Source organism: Alternaria viburni (genome assembly GCF_023758015.1).
Source record: "Alternaria viburni strain BMP 2772 chromosome Unknown scaffold_1, whole genome shotgun sequence".
NCBI classification, from domain to species: domain Eukaryota; kingdom Fungi; phylum Ascomycota; class Dothideomycetes; order Pleosporales; family Pleosporaceae; genus Alternaria; species Alternaria viburni.
In genome coordinates, this window is record NW_026055770.1 from 1,501,362 (window position 1) to 1,519,250 (window position 17,889).

General features: G+C 52.8%; 5 protein-coding genes across 5 annotated transcripts; 2 read left to right on the plus strand and 3 right to left on the minus strand.

Moving 5' to 3' along the window:
* Window positions 1-210: 210 nt before the first annotated feature.
* Window positions 211-2,146, minus strand: J4E79_000549 (uncharacterized protein; the record flags this gene model as incomplete). The annotated part of the gene is made up of 5 exons (XM_049349465.1): window positions 211-461; window positions 513-873; window positions 927-1,492; window positions 1,542-1,920; window positions 1,979-2,146. The coding sequence occupies 5 exons, from the start codon at window positions 2,144-2,146 to the stop codon at window positions 211-213; spliced, it is 1,725 nt and encodes a 574-aa protein (XP_049216252.1).
* Window positions 2,147-4,115: 1,969 nt separating this feature from the next.
* J4E79_000550 (uncharacterized protein) lies at window positions 4,116-5,210 on the minus strand (the record flags this gene model as incomplete). The annotated part of the gene is made up of 3 exons (XM_049349466.1): window positions 4,116-4,827; window positions 4,913-5,078; window positions 5,129-5,210. 3 exons carry the CDS (start codon window positions 5,208-5,210, stop codon window positions 4,116-4,118), a joined length of 960 nt encoding a protein of 319 aa, XP_049216253.1.
* Window positions 5,211-8,457: 3,247 nt separating this feature from the next.
* Window positions 8,458-9,954, minus strand: J4E79_000551 (uncharacterized protein; the record flags this gene model as incomplete). The annotated part of the gene is made up of 4 exons (XM_049349467.1): window positions 8,458-9,189; window positions 9,435-9,575; window positions 9,635-9,680; window positions 9,737-9,954. The coding sequence occupies 4 exons, from the start codon at window positions 9,952-9,954 to the stop codon at window positions 8,458-8,460; spliced, it is 1,137 nt and encodes a 378-aa protein (XP_049216254.1).
* A 3,084-nt stretch (window positions 9,955-13,038) lies between these two features.
* J4E79_000552 (uncharacterized protein) lies at window positions 13,039-14,939 on the plus strand (the record flags this gene model as incomplete). The annotated part of the gene is made up of 5 exons (XM_049349468.1): window positions 13,039-13,129; window positions 13,192-14,330; window positions 14,379-14,528; window positions 14,579-14,677; window positions 14,727-14,939. 5 exons carry the CDS (start codon window positions 13,039-13,041, stop codon window positions 14,937-14,939), a joined length of 1,692 nt encoding a protein of 563 aa, XP_049216255.1.
* A 1,104-nt stretch (window positions 14,940-16,043) lies between these two features.
* Window positions 16,044-17,354, plus strand: J4E79_000553 (uncharacterized protein; the record flags this gene model as incomplete). Its single annotated transcript, XM_049349469.1, has 3 exons — window positions 16,044-16,074; window positions 16,227-16,467; window positions 16,541-17,354. The coding sequence occupies 3 exons, from the start codon at window positions 16,044-16,046 to the stop codon at window positions 17,352-17,354; spliced, it is 1,086 nt and encodes a 361-aa protein (XP_049216256.1).
* Between the last annotated feature and the right edge of the window lie 535 nt (window positions 17,355-17,889).

The following is a 17,889-nucleotide window of genomic DNA, read 5'->3' on the forward strand; positions in this document are numbered from 1 at the left end:
ATGGCGGCGAAACGCTCCGTAGCAAGAGACGAATCGCACCACTTAGTACCATTGGTAGAAAAAAGATCATCTATTCCGTCTCATGAGCATCCTACTTGCCTTGGTCGGACGATGTTGTTGCCTGGAGGTCTGGGTGACCTAGATAATGATACTGGCGTCCCATCCAGGCATGCGCTGACTCACCCCCTCATCTGGTCATTTTTCAGGCTTTCAGGCTTTCAGGCTCCGTACCAATGTCCTCGCGTCGAGGTTCCTTAGCCGGCGAGGCAGTTCATCTTGGATCCAATCCCGTCCGAAAAAGGCACCGCCAGCAAGTGCTCCTGCAGTAGCCAGCCAGAGGATAGTTTTGGTAGTACCCGGTCGAAATTCTTCGCCCGTCTTTTCGTTCCGATAAACGAAGTCACCCTTCTTCCAAAAGATGCTTCTGAGCCAATAGAGGAATTGCCAGTCAGGGTACATCACTGACAGCGTTAGCGCACGGACGCACACCAGCGTCCACTCTCCCCACTTACTATTATTAAGACCTGTCTTCGGATCTACAGCCCAATTTACACAACCTGAGTTCCAGACCAGCTTGCTTGCTGCTTTTTGTGTCCATTGCGAGTCCGCGACCGCAGCCTCCGGCTTGACCTCTACGGTCGCCGGTGGTGGTGAAAGCATTTGAGGAATGAATGATTGCGACCGATATGATGGCAGTGACTTGAAGATGGGCTCTAGCAGCCGGAGAGTGAAGTTGATCTGGCACTCGACAGTGTAGATGACACTGAGATGGCCGGTGACGGTATTTGGCCCCATAAGGATGAAGAAGTTCGGGAATTGCGGGACCACCGTACCGAAGTAAGCTTGCGCGACGCCTTGTGAGGCTTTATCCCACTACGATATGCATCAGTATATAGGTCTCATGCGGCAATTTGTGGTAAACTCACGTATTCGTTCAGTCGCAGTCCGTCACGCCCAGCAATCTCCATCGGACAAAGCATCTGCTGTGTTGCAAAGCCGGTGGCAAGCACGATGGCATCTGCCTTCACCACGCGACCGCTCTTTGTTACCACGCCATCATCGGTGATTCTTTCCACTGGATCGTCGGCAACCAGCTCTATGTTATCTCTCCATAGGGTCTTCAGATATTCTGTGTCCAACACCTTCCGCTTGCACCCGATTTCGGTCTTTGGAATGAGCGCGCTCCAATACTTCGGCGGCGCCATGCTCTTTACGTATGCTTCATTCTCCTTGGCCAGGTTTAGGCGGATGCTGCGCCCGGTCTCAATGTCAAAACCACTCCAGTCGCGCTCCATGTCGTAGTAGAATTTCGCACGGTAGAGGCGCATTGCTAGTGGTACGTAGCGCATCACGGCTTTGAAGGTATTCGAATAGTACGGGTTCTGGCGCTCTGCAAGGTATTGCGCTTGTCGTCCGAACTGTGTGAGTTTACGCACGGGGTTGGGCTCGTTGGCCATGATAGGAACAAATTGAGTTGCTGAGCAGCCATTGCCTGGGGCTTTGTAAGCACATAACTGACGAGCCAATATATATAGACATACCAAGTACGACGACATCTTTGTCCTTCCAATCGAAACTGTGGTCCCACTGCGCAGAATGAAACAGTTTGCCCTGGTACGTCTCCACTCCGGGAAGATCGCACTGCTTAGGCACTGAGAGTGAGCCCACACCCGAGACAAGTATCTTCGCTCGACGCGTCGTCCGTTCTTTGGTGTGAAGGTTCAAGATAGATACCTCCCAGACGTTGTCGAGATCGTTCCAAGCTGCTTTCTCCACTATGGAATGGAAGCGGACGTGATCCACGATATTGTACTGCTCGGCCACAGAGCGGAAGTAGGCCTGAATCTCAGGACGCATGGAGTATTTTCTCGACCAATCTGGGTTCAGCGCGAAGCTGTAGGAGTAGAAGTGTGAGGCAACCTAGTCAGCTTAGCATAATTTTCAGCACCGATAGCTGCTTGGACGCGGAACAACCTACATCGCATCCACAGCCTGGATATGTGTTTGCCAACCAAGTGCCACCGACATCGTCGCTCTTCTCAATGAGCTCAAAGTTACGAAGACCGTACTTGCGTATGATTTGGACAGCGAGGCCCAGGCCGCTCATGCCCGCACCTATGATGAGAACCTCCGTATCGAAAGACATTATGAAGTAGCTTTAAATAACTCGAAGATACAACAGGATATGATGAGGGGAGTCCAGAATCGCGACCAGCATCGGATAGAGCAATAGGGATACTTATACCTTTGACTTTACGCCATCTCCTCCGCTGATCCACTGATCCACACCCCAGAACGACCAGATCCCCATCGGTGGAGCCTGCGTCTCCCGTTCAACCTCATCGTGTCCGGAGTATGGGTGCCGTCTAACCTCTTCGTGCCTGTGTTCACGCGTTGACGTTGAGGTATGGTCGTTGTTTGGGCAGGTCTGCCGAGCAGGAAGAAGGAAGTTTGCCGACAGCCAATGATAGACCTCGGCTGTTGCGGGGACCCCACACCTCGCACACGCGTGTATGCTTCTCGTCACGATCCGGATCTTTCGCTTTTGGCATCCCGACGTCTGCCTCTTCGATTGCGCGTACGATTATTAACATCACTTCGAATGCTCGTGGTGTCTAGAGTTGGATGTCGCGGGTAAGTGACGTCATCGCTTCGTCGCGGCGTTTTGCGATTACAACGCGCATCGCAGTCACAAAACGAACGCCAACCTCATCGCCTACAATGTTGAGGAGTACGACCGGGCGAAGAATGAACGTGTGGGACTCGTGCTTTTCCTAAGCCTGATTATAGGTGACAGCGAGCTGTCAACTGCGCCAGACTCGCAATGGGCTTACCGGCAAGTCTCGCACGCGACATATCGCCACCGCGGCCTTCAAAGCGACGAAGAACGTCTGAGGCAGATATCAGGAGCCCAAATTCAAAACCAAATGTGCATTCAGATGCAACGCCAACTGTCGCAAAGGCTTTACCCGCGCTAGCAGCAGTAGAAGCCGGCAAGGTCAAGATTGACGACCACCTTACTTACTTCAGAAATCACCTGGTGAAAAGCTCTAGAAACACAGCACTTGACGTACCAAGACTATCAATCGATGATTTTGCCACCCTCTACCAGTCCAACGCCAACCCTTATGGTCACCACTTTGTCGTTCATCAACACAACCACCCGATTGCGGGTGTACACTATGACCTCCGTCTTCAATTCTCAGAAACGAGCTCGATGTCCTTCGCCCTTCCAAAAGGACTTCCTGGCGACCCCAACTCGCGGAGCATAGGCAGAATGGCGATCGAGACCAGAGTACACAACTACTGGAACCACTTGATCGAGAGTGCCAGCAGAAAGACTGGAAGCCTGATCATATGGGATACCGGAACTTATAGTATCTTGCCCAGGAGGAAGAGAAAGAACGGCATACCAAGTCCACAGACTACGGATGATGACGGAACAGAAGACGACGAAGCGGCAAATGAGAGAAGCGAGGTTGCAGGCGGAGAGTGCCAGGAGAGCTCAAAGCTGGTAGCAGCTTTCAAGTCTCGTTACATACGCCTACGTCTACATGGTACACGATTGCCACACAATTACACGGTTATATTACGCCTCCCATCGAATGAAATAATCAAAAAGCCGACAGCGAGACGAAACGGAAGGCGGAGAAGATCTCAGCGTAGCTCTGCTCCACGAACCCCCGCGACCTCGGATGACGAAGCTGCTATCGCGGACACATTGGTACATGAGAAAGCAGCGGATCAAGATCTCGACACCGACACAGAAGAGGATGACCAGACACGCGCCACGAATGCATATCCCGGCTCTACGAACGATATTGGATCGGTACATCAACGGCGGTGGTTTCTCCAACTCGATCGGCAGAATAGCGGGTTTCGTCTAGATGCCTCAGGCGAGGGAAGGGGAACATGGAGCGGAGGTTTCAACCCGTTCTTCGTACGCGGTCGAGACCATGAGCGAAGCATCATCACGGGACGGTTGGCACGAGAAGTAGAAAGCGATGAAGGACTTGAAGGCTTTGTGGGAAGGGGTGGGTGGACAGGAATTGAACATTAAACATAATATACATTATACCGGACGTTGAAGAAGACACCTGTAATTATCCGGGGTATCAGAACGTAGTCACCACCTCCATATTTCCCTCGACGCCCCTCATCTCCAAAGCTCCACGCTTCGACTTCTTCGCTCCGCAGGTGTACACCATGTCGAAGTACCACCGATGGGCTTCGACATCCATGATCAACCAGGCCTGGTTTCCCTGGAAAAGATTGGCAGCACCAGCGAAGGTCTGGATGTCGCCAGCCGATACCGGCTGTCTACTCGGCTTGTTGATGTAGTACTCAGGACTGATGTGGACATATCCCATGGTCAACAACGGCATCTTAGGAACGGGATCGTTCCAGTGCGTGACGCGGAAGTTGCCACCACGCTGGTTGCTGATGTAGGAGCTAATCTTACTTCCTCCTATCCTGGGTGATCCGAAATTGTACAACGCGACATTGTAGCCAGCAGTACGCATACTGGCGGCGGCGAGTGTAGCGACGGCGCCTCCCAGACTGTGGCCTGTTACGGTGATCCTGTAGCTAGAGAAGGCGGTTGTTGCTTGTTGCACGGCGGGTAAGACACTATCGCGCGCATCAAGCCAGGACTGCCAAAAGCCGCGGTGGGCAGTGCAGCCTGGGCAGATATCTGTTGTAGTGGTGCCGAAGTCAAGGTTCGTACGCCAGTCTTCGATGGTGTGAGTGCCGCGGAAGGAGACAACTACGAGTTTATTCGTATGATCGACTGCGACAAAGCCCGTCACATCGGTCATCGCATTCTCTCTGTATGCTGTTAGCTTCCGGATCGTTCATGGCCGTTCAACACCCGCTGAAACTTGACGTCTGCGGGGGCTGGGATTAGACTCACCGGCTGTACTCGATGACGGTGGTAGAGTCTGCATCTTGAACGAGCGGGCAGTTGCCAGTGGAGCACTCAATCTGATCTCCGGTGGAGTCATAGTTGTTGGAGCAATATGCTGCCGACGCATACTGCTCCATCAACTTGAAGTTGCCCAGAAGATTTGGCGCGATACCTGTCACCCGTCAGTTACGCAACGACAGAGATGTCGCACTACCAACATACCTCGCTCCTGGATGAGTGGCGCAGCATTGCTGCCGATGGCGCCTAACAGCACAGCAGCAAAGAAAGAAGAGAAAGTAAGCATGTTGAAAATGAGTGGCTGTTGGAAAAGAGTGACTTGGGAGGAGAACCGCAGAACTGTCTCACGGCAATCATAATCAGGCGTATCTCCGCCTACATATAGGAACAACACAACCGATTCATTCTCATAGCTCGTAGTGTACCGCGGACGCCATCGTTTGCTTCATCACACGGGATCCAAGTCTGGACTTCCTAATGCGGAGGACTAAGCAGCCACGCTACCTACCGCTCATTCCGTAGTTCTCTGTGAATACCCAGGACGATGAAACCATTGGGACGCGTCTATATCCACATGCTTGCTTGTGGTTGAACTTGTCACCTTAGGGAGGACGTTCTGCGATGCCATTGGTCAAGCCAAGGACGGGAAGCGTGGGGCGGCGCGTCCGCCGCGGCACGACTTGCACTTTGACTTTGACGTTGACCAGACGGTTGTTTGGATAAGATTCGTTGTCGAAGCCTCGTCACTAGTGCGCGGCGCGTCCTTTTGGTGATGGGAAGAACAGATCCGAAGACACCAGTCTGGGAAAGGAGGTGGGGGAGTCTGTGCGTCAGCTAGACACGCCACTAGCGCGTGGCGCAACGAGTCGGGCACATCTAGGGAAGTTGAGTGAAACGATAGTATACTCTTTACTCCTCATTCTACTGCCATGCCATCACATTCAAGTGATTCTAGATTGCGAATCCCACCAGTTCTTCCGAGCAGCGAGTCGTCACAGCTTGGCAGCTACGGCATTCGCGACGCGTCTCAAAGGAGATCGCAATCACAGTTGTTACGCCATTGAAGGCTATTCTGTGACATTCCACATGCAACAGGTGTTGACTGCACTTGCGCGCGCTTGTTTTGCAGCAAACAAAGGACTGAACATATATGACTCTGGGGGTTATTGACACAGATTTCTCGCTACACTTCATTCCCCCGCTTAATCTCCGATCGAGACTTACGACAGGACCCAACGGAGAGCCCTCAGTTCCTACAAACCGACTACCAATGCTGCGCGATTTAGTCAAGGTCGATGCGGAAATGCTCATCGCTTTCCTGGCAGCAGTCATATTCTTCTGCTTCTTCGTGTCTGTCCTCATCCTATACGTTGGCCTTATCGCAGTCTTCTTGGGCTTGCAACATCTTCTGGCTCTTGCTGTTGACCTTCAGGGCCGGATTAATCGTATGGAACGCTATTTAGAGATAGATTATCACGTACGGCAGGCGCGCAACCTAGCCCGATGGCCAACATTCTAGGCTATGGGATCTGGTCTGGAGAGATGCGTCAAGTAGAAATATATGCACAAGCTGGCTTTCGACTAAAATGATCAAGAGTTATGCAACGTTTCGAGTTCATGTAGATCGGGTTGTGGAAGCTCCGTGTCTCTGGTGTCTCAACGCAGCTGTCTTTGACGGCAAGATGGGAAATTAGATCGGCGAGGCTTAGGGGCATATATTCGAAGTGTCTGAGACAAATGTGAGTCTTGTCTGGTAGCCGTGACAGTGTTTGGTACAAAAATGCTATACTCACCGTTATCATCTCTATCTTTCACAGCAGTATTATCGCATTCTCGTTAACAGGCGTCTCCTTCAAACTTCATCACCAACTGTTCTCCTCGCTTCGGCCAGCATGAGCAACATACTAGCTTACTTCCAGCTGGGACCTCCGTCGGGATGGACAGAGTCAGTTGTTCTGCACGCAGTGCGGATCCCGTTTGCCATCGCTGTTCTCTGTCTCAGCGCGTGGCTGTACCCGTCCCTTCCAGAAAACGTCCTGTTCTTCTCGATGGGCTTGGTATGTCTCGATATTCAATTCCACATACACAGCTAACCCTGCCACGAGGCTACCTTCACAATGACAGTCTGCATCGGCTCCATCACATTCCGATTCGTGTATCCGAGTACATACAGCATAAAAGTCGATCTTGCGATTCACGTCTTAATGGGCGTACTCTGGTTAGTCGACCTTCTTCTCCTGTGCTTTCTGGGTTGGTACCGACAAGCCGACAAAGAGTATCTATTCAAACTATGGGTAACGAAACTTGTCATGGGGACAATCGAGTGGTAAGTACAACTTTCCACGCATACAGAGCTGCGCTGACATCTTGCAGTGCTCTTTGGTTCTTTGAGGCGCTCGTTCTCGCAAGAGACTTGATGACGCCCTCATCTGACAACGAGCCCATACAACTCCCACCACTGCCATCAGCCAGCAACTTTGATTGGCCAACATCGCCACAACAAATCGACCCGTGGTCACCAGTCTCGCCTCTCGAACCTCCTCGCTCGGGGCCGCAGCCTTTGCTTCCCGAAAGTCACAATACATACGACGATGATGCGCAGGAGTTACCGGATCCTTTCGATTTCGGCTTTTCTCGAGAAGCTTCTAGCGATAGCTCAGGTCAGCATGTGGCGAATCTAAGTCCTCAGCAAGCTCCCAGTTCCGCCTGCAGTCATGGTAGAAGGGGTGCGGTTAGTCATCTTGATCCAGTGGGGTCAAGGTGTGTTTCACCTAAGAAGCAGTCTGTTAGGAAGTAGGAGGGTGGTTGAGATAGGTATCAAGAAGTTGCGCGAGAAGACGATTAGGGAACTAGCGGCACAAAAGACTAGGAGGACTAGAATGAACTTAATAAAGCTAAGGTGCATATAAGCATCCCTCATCCTAGCGCCGCGTCCAATCGTTCCTTCTCATCCTTTTACAACATCCCGAGGTCATGCCAACCTCACCTACACCCACACGGCCCCACCACCCCCCTCTTGCCTACCATCCCACCATATCCCCAACTCCTCATCATTAGCAAAAAAATATGAACTCGGTCTGATTCGAACAGACGTCTCTCGCAAAACCTCCCATCAGGCCGTTACCGGCGTGATGGTCCAACCCCAACCTCGACGACATCTAGCTAAAGCCCGATGTGTCTCTCATCCACCTAGCAAACGACGAACCAGGAGTTACCTCCTGCCCCGCCTCAGTCAAGGTGCACCTTGCTGTGCTGAACCCCAGATAGGATGCGAGCGTCTTACCACTGGGCCACGAGTTCTGGATGTAGTTTGGATGAGAGATTGAGGGAATTTGGTGTATGTGTAGTGATGGAAGTGTGAGGATGGGAGCAGGTGAGAGAAGTAGAGATAGTAGCAGAAGCCTTATATTCTCTCGGGGTGGTACCGATACCTGGTATACTGAACATCAAGATCCCATATATGATACTGCGAAGATAACACACGCCAATGCCGTCATTTAAATAGCATCATTCCAATCCAATCGAAACAAACATCATATTTCCATACACGTCGGCAATCTACTCTCTGGCCGCCTCGACTCCGGCCTGCCATACGTCCTCAAAAAGTGTCCTCTGGGGAAGCAATCCTCAACCCTCTCCATACTACATCTAACCAGACTCCTAACCACATGCCCTCTGCTCACATGCCCCCTACCCACCCTCACCGTCTGAACATTCGACTTGACCCACAGCACCGGAAGCGCAACAGCAACACTAGCCTGAAGCGATTCCTCATCCGTAGCGAAACTGGGTGCGATGCTTGTCCGGAAACTGGTATGCGAGCTAGCCTTGCTCTTGCGCCAATGGTATCCGCGTCCGTTTCCACCCGAGACGTAGAATTCGTCGTCGTCAGAGTCGTCGCTGCATTGGCTCGTCAATTTCTTCGCTTTCCACCTCAAGTTCTGCGGTTCCTCGACGAGACTCTCTTCTCCGGTGAAGTTGGTGCAGAGTTTCTTGAGAGAAGGGAGGTTGACGGCGACAATGGCGAATTGCGTTTCGAGGGCGGCGATGATGATCATTTTGCCGAGAACCCAGGATGTGTCAATGGGTTCGTCAGATTGAGATCCCAATTCGAGGAGTGGAATGAGGCGGAAGGTGGCGATGATGACGGAGATGCTGCCGAAGGTGAGGACGCTGAGGACGGCGATCTTTTTGCGGAAGCTGATTTGGCAGTTCCAGAGCATGGCGATGGGGAGAAGGAGGATGTACATGTCTAGGCCGATGTTCTGTTGGGGATTAAGGTTAGTGGGGTGGTCTGCGGGGTGATGTACTATGGTTTATGCTTACCAAAAGACATGGCACCAGGAGGACGATGAGTTTGTTCATGCAGTAGGCATCGGGATGGGTGCCAGGGTGTAGGATCTCATCAAAGGGCATGCATTGGATGCAAGCTAGAAGCCTAGTCTCAGATGTCAGTTCCATGGTATTGAGAGTGAGGAAACATGAGGACATACATGTTGCATCCCCACACGATTGTGTTAAGACCAAGGCCAGCGTAGACAGCATAGCTAAACTCGGCACTCTCCCGCGCAAGCCGGAGGTAAAAGAAGAGAAAGGCGGATTTCATAACCCAATGTACGGAGTAGTAGACTATCTCCTCGACAAAGAGCCACTGAGGTGTTTGGTCAGTAAAGATGTCCTCGCTAGTATGTCTCTTGCTTTGGTGCATACCTTGACAATTTCCAGTTGTTGGAAGGTATTAAGAGCGTCCATATGTCTGCGCAAAACGGTTAGTCCTGTCTTCTCCACATAAGGTAACTATTCGGTACTTACAGCCCGCATCCCCAGTAGAGGAACATGTGCAAGACACCCTGCTGAGCGACACTGAAGATGAAAACCACCACAGCGAAGTAGTCATCCCGTCTCCATTTCCTCAGACTCTCATCGACGTAACGACTGTAAAACCTCAGAAAGGTCGAGGTGGTGCCCAGAAAGAAGGTAACGTAGGCCACGGCATAAGCCAGCGGTTGAAGATTAGTAGCCAGCGCCATAGTCGAAAGAAACTGGCGACGTGAATCAATCACGGAAAGGAGTGGAAGTTGGGCAGCTCAGCTCACACAGCATCAACCATCTCAGTAATGCATGGCTGTCGTATGTATCTTAAACACCTTGCCTCGCATCACTCATGCTCTGCTTTTTCCCTGCATATACGTCGAAACTGGCCTGCCATCTAGCCTCCCCGCCGGGTGTCATCGTTAGGAGTACATTCTCACGGACGTGTCACTGTCAGGGTGAGTTCACGACACAAGTCGTAGTTGACTTTGGTCGACATAAGCAAGGCGGCTGTTTCGGTGTGGCTGTTGGGCGAGTACCGACTTCGAGGCGTCAGTAGTGCTTGCTTTTGCGCTCGAGAAGACCCGTAGACTATACTACCGCGCCGCATACGTGAGATGCGGAGCTCCGACCCACACTCCACGTTTTTCGCCTCGCCGTCGTGATCGCCGAAAGCTTGAGGCTCAATGTCCGATCCGATCAAAGCTATATACGGATAGCGAGACTGTGCGTATTCCAAAGAGAGACGTTACAACGTGTTGATCGGCTATAATGTCTTCAATACTTCGGACCAGTCTTTCCATCTGTTCGAGAGAGCATTGAACCGAATGTATGTGTAGCTATTCCTGTCAAAAGTCAATCAAAGGAGGTCTCTGATCTCTCGCCCATTGTCTTTGCCAAGATGCTCTATTGCTTATGCCAGATCTTGTAACGATTATGCAGTTGGGACTAGAGATGCTGAGCCGAACAAGCAACACAAGATCAGCAACGTGCGCTATGCAGAAACAGCCGCCATGCCCACTTTTCCTTCCGAAACACCAATGGGCAGATGTTTTGGCTCCGATCCCCAAAATTCCGAAGCTCTTTTGGGTTGAGATGGAGACAATCGTCTTCCCAAATAGCTAAAACAGAAAACAAAATAGTCGTGATTGGTGCGCGAAAGCATAGCGTTGCTGGCTGCCGTCGCTAGAGCTTCTTCTGGAAACCGCTAGACTGAGTTGGTCTGCTGCGGAAGCTATATGGAGTCGATGCGTCCCGCTATGTGAAGCTGCCCAAAGCATACTCACAGTCGTGAGTTCGACCATGCGAAACAATGTCCAGACGCATATATCATCGGATACCGATACCAACATAGGGCTCCTAGGAAGCTGTGCTGAAGTCTATGCACACCACCGAAGTCGCATGCATCTTTATCCGGTTCTATCCCACACCGAACAACGACCGAGTTATACTGCAGGTCCTGCACAGCCAGAGGAATGACGCGACAGAAGCTTCTGCCATAGCGAGCGACATCACCACCAGTCCAGACGGCGAGCCAGGGTACAGAACGTGCCGCAAATGACATAGACAACGTCTACTACTACCTCAGGCAGCTGAAGCAGAGAAAATGACAATGGAGGATTGTAAGAAATCGAAGTCGACCTTCTCAATAGGGAGGAGGCTTGACATTTTTGCGGGAGCATACTGACCGGTCACGCGTATGCCGACCTTGTGCGCTATGTGAGAGATCAGGAACAACGCCGCTGTTTAGGACGCACTTCGAGAACTGTCGTACAGTGACGAGAACGTGTACTCTGGCCACTTGGCTGTGCGACTGGGGCGTGTCTCAAGTACGAGAGACAGATTAGCGTTCAACGGTCGGTTGATCCTCCGCTCGTATTCTCCGGATCTTGTGAGCGTAGATCGCCTCACCCGCGTCGTTCGGCGTGGGCGCGCATTGCGGGGAGCCTCTTGCGTCGAGGCATATAGCACACCACCACAGCGGGGGAGGCGGATAGCGTGCAGACGCAAACCATTGACGTCGGCCTCATGACCTCGTGACCTTTGCGGACATGGATGCCCATCGCATGAAACTGCAAGATCGGCACGGCGACGGGCCGTCCTGCACAGCGCTTGCCACTGTGGAACACGACAGGCTCTGACATGTGACAGCAAGAACAACGACTCCAGCGCTGCAGTGTCTGCGACGACGAGGAACATGACGAGTGTGTTGAGAGTCGGCTGGTAAGTGCTGCGCGTCGCTGGAAGGATAATGCCGGTGCACCAATATTGGACCAGCATCTGGCGGCAGAAGCGCATCGGGTCTTACGGCTGATGTGAGTTGTGATAGGTTGGCGCGACGTCGCTTCCCCGTACCATGGCAAGATGGCGCCTAACCGTGAGTCAACTGCAAATGCGGCCGCACGAACGGTCGCCTGGTCTGGGAATGGGTCGCTCTTGAAGGTTCGCGAAGACGAGATTATGCAGGGCCCGAAAGCGTATTTCTCTCGGGCCTAGAGGCAATCGAGAATGGAGGTGTTGGCTGCGGACTATGGCTAATGTGCCCTGGGGCAAGATGCTTGGCTGTCATTTCCCTGTGTGACACGCCGCGTCCGCGATGGGGTCGCGGGCGTGATTGGATAGATGAATGATGAATAGTCCTGCCCTTGGAGATGTGCAGCGTGGAGTGTAGGTATTGTATATGGGCCTGGCCATGTTGCTGCTAGGGCGATTGGAGCTAGGGGCGAGGTGTGGTTATTGGGGGTCCCCCATAAAGAGGGCCCCTGTCACGCCCAAGTGTGCCGTCTTGCACAGCCCCGATACTGCTATCCAGACGACTGTCGCCGTGAGCGCATTGTATTCATCGAGCAGCAGCAGAGCCGCATCGCAAACACAGGCGCAGTCGCGTCAAGACAGAGTGAGAAAACCGTGCCGCTGCAGTGAACTGGCAGTTGTTGTGGAGCTTTGGCGCTGATGACGGTGAAAGACGGCGTCTCATTTCCGTCCGCGTTAGCGAACCAGCCTCATCCCAAGCAGCGCATCCAAGCTTCGCTCCCCGTCGCCCTCGCTCCTTCCCTCGGACTCCCTCGACGATAGCGACTGCCCCAGCTGCGAGAACCGGCGACCGCTCCTTCCATCTCGCGCATCAATCTGAGCAATCGCGACCGGGTCACGCCATTGCCAGCCAGTCTGCCAGCCACCGCTCCCACCCACGAGCGAGTTCCACCACGCGACGACCCAGGGCGCCCTCAGTCCCGCCTCGAGCCTATCACTACGCCCTCGACACCTGCGCGCTGCCTGTCTGACATACTCGACGCGCAGCCATGAGCACCGAGCCCACGCAGCTCTCTGCTGATGCAACCCGCATGTCTAGCGAGAAGGCAGTAGGGCCGTCGGAGCACGCCAACGGCACCGGTATGTTTGTCGCTTACCACCACATTGACGTCCTCGAATACTTGATTACTAACACGCTGCAGCTGCCATGCAAAGCGCCATTGCCACCAACTCCTTCGCTCCAGGCCAATCCTCGTCGCAAGGCCCGTCGACTGCAGCTGCTGAAGGTGACTCGACCCAGAAGCGTTCCCTCTTGAACGTCCCGCGATCCGGTTCGCAGTCCAACGAGACTCCCAACACCGGCCTCAGCGGCGCAACCGCAGCAGACGCTGAGAGCATTGGGCGAGGCTCCAAGCATTCCAAACGAAGCTTCATGGGCAAACGACGCGCAGGCAGCACGGCGAGCAGCAAGCGCTCCCACCCGCGCGCTGCCCCCTCCGAGAAGAACGAGCAAGTGCCCCCAATGCCTGCCACGGCCAACCGTCCAGCATCAACACGGAGCAAGACCAAGAAGTCTGGTGGCCTGTTGTCTTGTCTGCCCTGCTTTGCACCCAAGGAGTCCCGCACAACCGACGATGCTACACCTTTGGAGAATGTCAAGCAGGCCCAGAAGGTGCCCGCTGGACGCACTTCCCAGTCAACACCCATCAAGAAACAGGAACCCACTGTTGCCGAATCGAGCAACACTGACTCGAAAGACCCACTTGATGAGAAGACAGGAAACGACACATTAGGTTCAGGTCTCGCCGACAAGCCCAGCCATGGTGATGGCACAACCGAGCAGGCGTCAGTCGGAGACCAACCCCAGGTCGTGACAAGAAGCCCATCCCAGAAGCAGCCAACAGACACAGTTTCCCCGCCCCAGCCCGGCACCCTGCAGACTGGTCACCCCCAGATAAGCATCACAAACCCTACGCCCACCGCTACTCCGGTACTTCCTCGGCCGTCAGCAGAGCAAGAGCGCATAATACAGGATCAGACCGAGGAGCAGAAGCAGATCGACAACGACATTGAGATGAAAGATGTGCCGCTATCGACTAATGATGTTCATCAAGAGGGAGAGGAGACAAGCGCAGAGGCCGAGGCTGAGCACCCCAAGGTCGATCTTCCTCCACCACCCCCGCTGGCAGAGAGACAGGTCGCTGTTCAGCACCAGACCGCAGACGTTGCAGAGGCGGCAGAGCAACAGAAGTACCTTTTGGGACCCATCGCACCCAGGTTTCAAGGAAAGAAGTGTCTGGTACTCGACCTGGATGAGACTTTAGTCCACAGCAGCTTTAAGGTACGTTCCCCTGCCGCTGTATTTGCTTCGATTTGCTAACGTAGCCAGATTCTGCACCAAGCCGACTTCACCATCCCTGTCGAGATTGAAGGCCAATACCACAACGTGTATGTCATCAAGCGACCAGGCGTCGACCAGTTTATGAAGAGGGTTGGCGAGCTCTACGAGGTTGTCGTGTTCACCGCGTCCGTCTCAAAGGTAAGCACACGATGGACTCACAAACACATACTTCATACTGACGAGACTAGTACGGTGACCCCCTTCTCGACCAACTTGACATCCACGGCGTTGTTCACCACCGGCTGTTCCGCGAAAGTTGCTACAACCACCAGGGCAACTACGTCAAGGTATGATTGCCAATGTTGTCTCCGCTTGCTCAATGCTAACCTATCACAGGATCTTTCACAGATCGGCCGCGACCTCAAAGATACCATCATCATCGATAACTCGCCCACGTCGTACATCTTCCACCCGCAACACGCCGTCCCCATCAGTAGCTGGTTCTCTGACGCACACGACAACGAGCTCCTCGACCTGATACCTGTACTTGAGGATCTTGCCGGCCAGCAGGTCAGCGATGTCAGTCTGGTGCTTGATGTTGCTTTATAAGCATGAATTGAGACGACAGTGATGAGTGAACACTTGCGCATGCCCTTTTTCACCGCGCCGACATAATCACTTTTCTTCGAGGTGAAGCTGTAGGAGCACTGCTCTTGCGGCTTCCAACTTGTACTTTGTAATCAGTTGTAATCTGCATCGAGAGGCGGTCTGGAGGGGGCAGATGCGAGACTAGCGGTTCAAGAGCGTCTTGCAGGTTCAGACTGCATGTTTGACTTTCAGTGCCGCGAGCATGGCTTCGGCGCAATGTGCTTCGATACCCACCCCCACCAGCGCCCGCGCTGCAACGAGTCACATTCCTCTTTTACGCAACAAAACAGGAGGATCACGGCGCAGAATGGAGTCGATTTGGCTTGTGGAGCCGCGAAAATAAGCAGTAATATTGGCACATACCCCCTTTCTACATATGCGGCGCGTGAGCCCTTCGGGGTTGCGTTGCAGTACTATCAATACCATTTCCTTTGTACAGTATGCTTTGTTGTTGGTTTGCATTGCTGGCTGGGACATGCATCGTCTATTCATCCCACGACTGGAGCGTGTATTGGTGGTGCTCGTTTGACTTGGTTTGCTCTTCCCTCATGTACGTCCACAGGTGTGTTTTCACAGTTTGGCAGGAGCGAACGGCGCCTGTAGGCACCGTCGAATGCTAGGCAGGTAGTTTCTAGATAGTCAATACTACTCCAACAGCCAGGCCACAATCTAGAATCTTACTAGATGCTCTAGAAGTGTCGTACTATAAAGACTTCCTCCTGTCTGCACTGTCACATGCACCCATGACGTTCACTAACCAACAGAACGATGGTCTTGGCATTCACATGTCGAAAATACATGACTCGCGTGACCAAAAGTGCCCCAGACTCAGCCCGCATTACGTCTTTGCCACGTTGGACCCTTCCATTGTAAGAAGCTTATCCAGCCGTTACCTGCACCGCTGCCCCTCAATTCTTTGCTTCGTTACAATAGCCTCGCTGTGTGAAAGTGCCCAATTCTGCCAAGGCACATTTCGCTCGCGTTTACCGCAAATCGGCCTCGCCTTACATGGCTCGGTGACAATACGCCCACATCTGCATCTTCCTTTGCTAGACATCACTCGTCATGGAGAGATACAGTCAATTCCGCGACAAAGGTACGTTTGAGTAATCCCTCCGCGATTGCGCCAGAGTGCCACCGGTTCTCAAACCCCATTACTACACGTCGCCGTTTCCCGCCAGCGACATGTACCCACTACCTGTCGTTCGCAACACAAAAGCAAGTCCATAGCTAACAGTGCATCTGCAGGTACGGCTATAGCGCCATTCCTTCCTGTCCCTCCCCCACCGGTCGGCATTATCTGGCAGCCGCTATACTTCTTCCTCTTCTGCGTGCGCGCACCCTTCTTCGTCGCCTTCTCACTATTATACTTCTGCATTCTCGAATGGATTTCCGTGGGTAGGAGATTGAAGTATGGGGTGCTGTGGCTGATGCTGGGCATCCCTGGCGTGTGGTGGGTGGACTTGCAGGTTGACGGTGTCAAGAGAGGGTATGTCAAATTATTCACAACGATTGGAATCTGGAGGCTCAATGCGACGAACCATTGCTAACACATCACACAGACAGCTACATTCTGCGAAAGACAACCTCCCCAAAGCCGGCACAATCATCGCGTCCTCCTTCACGTCACCGCTCGACCCGCTCTACCTCGCCGGCATCTTCCAGCCCATCTTCACGCGCTCATACCCCCACCACCGAAAAGTCGAACGTATAACCCTCTTCCGCGCGATAGTACACGCGTTCTCTCCGCCCGTCCTCTCTCCACCAGACGCCTCAAAGCTCGTCTCCCTCCAACAACTCACCGACGAGAACCCCAGCAGGATAATTTGCGTATTCCCCGAAACAACCACAACAAACGGCAGGGGCATCCTCCCACTATGCCCCAGTTTGCTGAGCGCAGACGGCAAGACCAAGATCTACCCTGTCAACCTCCGCTACACACCCCAAGACGTCACAACCCCCGTCCCGGGCGGCTACCCCTCCTGGTTCTGGGGCCTCCTCAGTAAGCCGTCACACCAAATGCGCGTCCGCATTGCTTCGCGCGTATACAACAGTGCCAACCAGGACTCGCCGTCTCGCTCTACATCGAATTCGAAACAGAACTCTGTCAAGGCATCGGGTTACGACGCGAACATCTTCGATCAACCGGACTTTAGGAACGGGTTCAGTGGCAAGCATGGTGAGGCGGGTGATGGCATGGATGTGGATGTTGGTGGTCAGGTCAGTGGCGACGATGGTGTTGTGAGTGAGAAGGAACAACAGGTCCTTGAGAGGGTTGCGGAGGATTTGGCGAGGTTGGGCAGGGTCAAGAGGGTTGGATTGGGGGTGGAGGAGAAGGTGGAGTTTTTGAAGGTTTGGGGGAGGAGGAAACGGTAGACGGGGGTATGGGATGGGAGGTAGAGAGGGTGGTGGAGGAAATAGGAAGATAGGCCGATGTAGAACGATAAGAGTAGGCCATGGCTTTATGCCTATTTTGTAGCACTGCATTTCTTGTTGCGAGCGCATTATATGAATATATACCTTTAGAGTCAGTACCTCTTATTATTCCGTCACATCCCTTGGCTTCTTCCCTGCGATGTGATTTGCATTCAGATGAAGATAATAAATTGGAACTCAACGTCAAGTAAAAACGGGCACCTAAATTTTTTTATGAGACAGGTTGGCGCAAAGAGCCCATTATCTTTTGATATTAGTTCAAGCTAAGATTTAGGGTCGTTCCATGTGACAGCTTGGGCACCTAAACTCTAGTCCGATGCTCTTGAAAGAAAGACATTTGGATTACTAGGGAAACTGTATACAATGGGAACGCTGAACTCAAAGCTCATGTCATGTTTTTGTCAATTTCTGCATTTTCTATCTTTCCGCCATTGTTGCTCATCATCGATAACGTTGCAAACATGTTGGTCGCTAA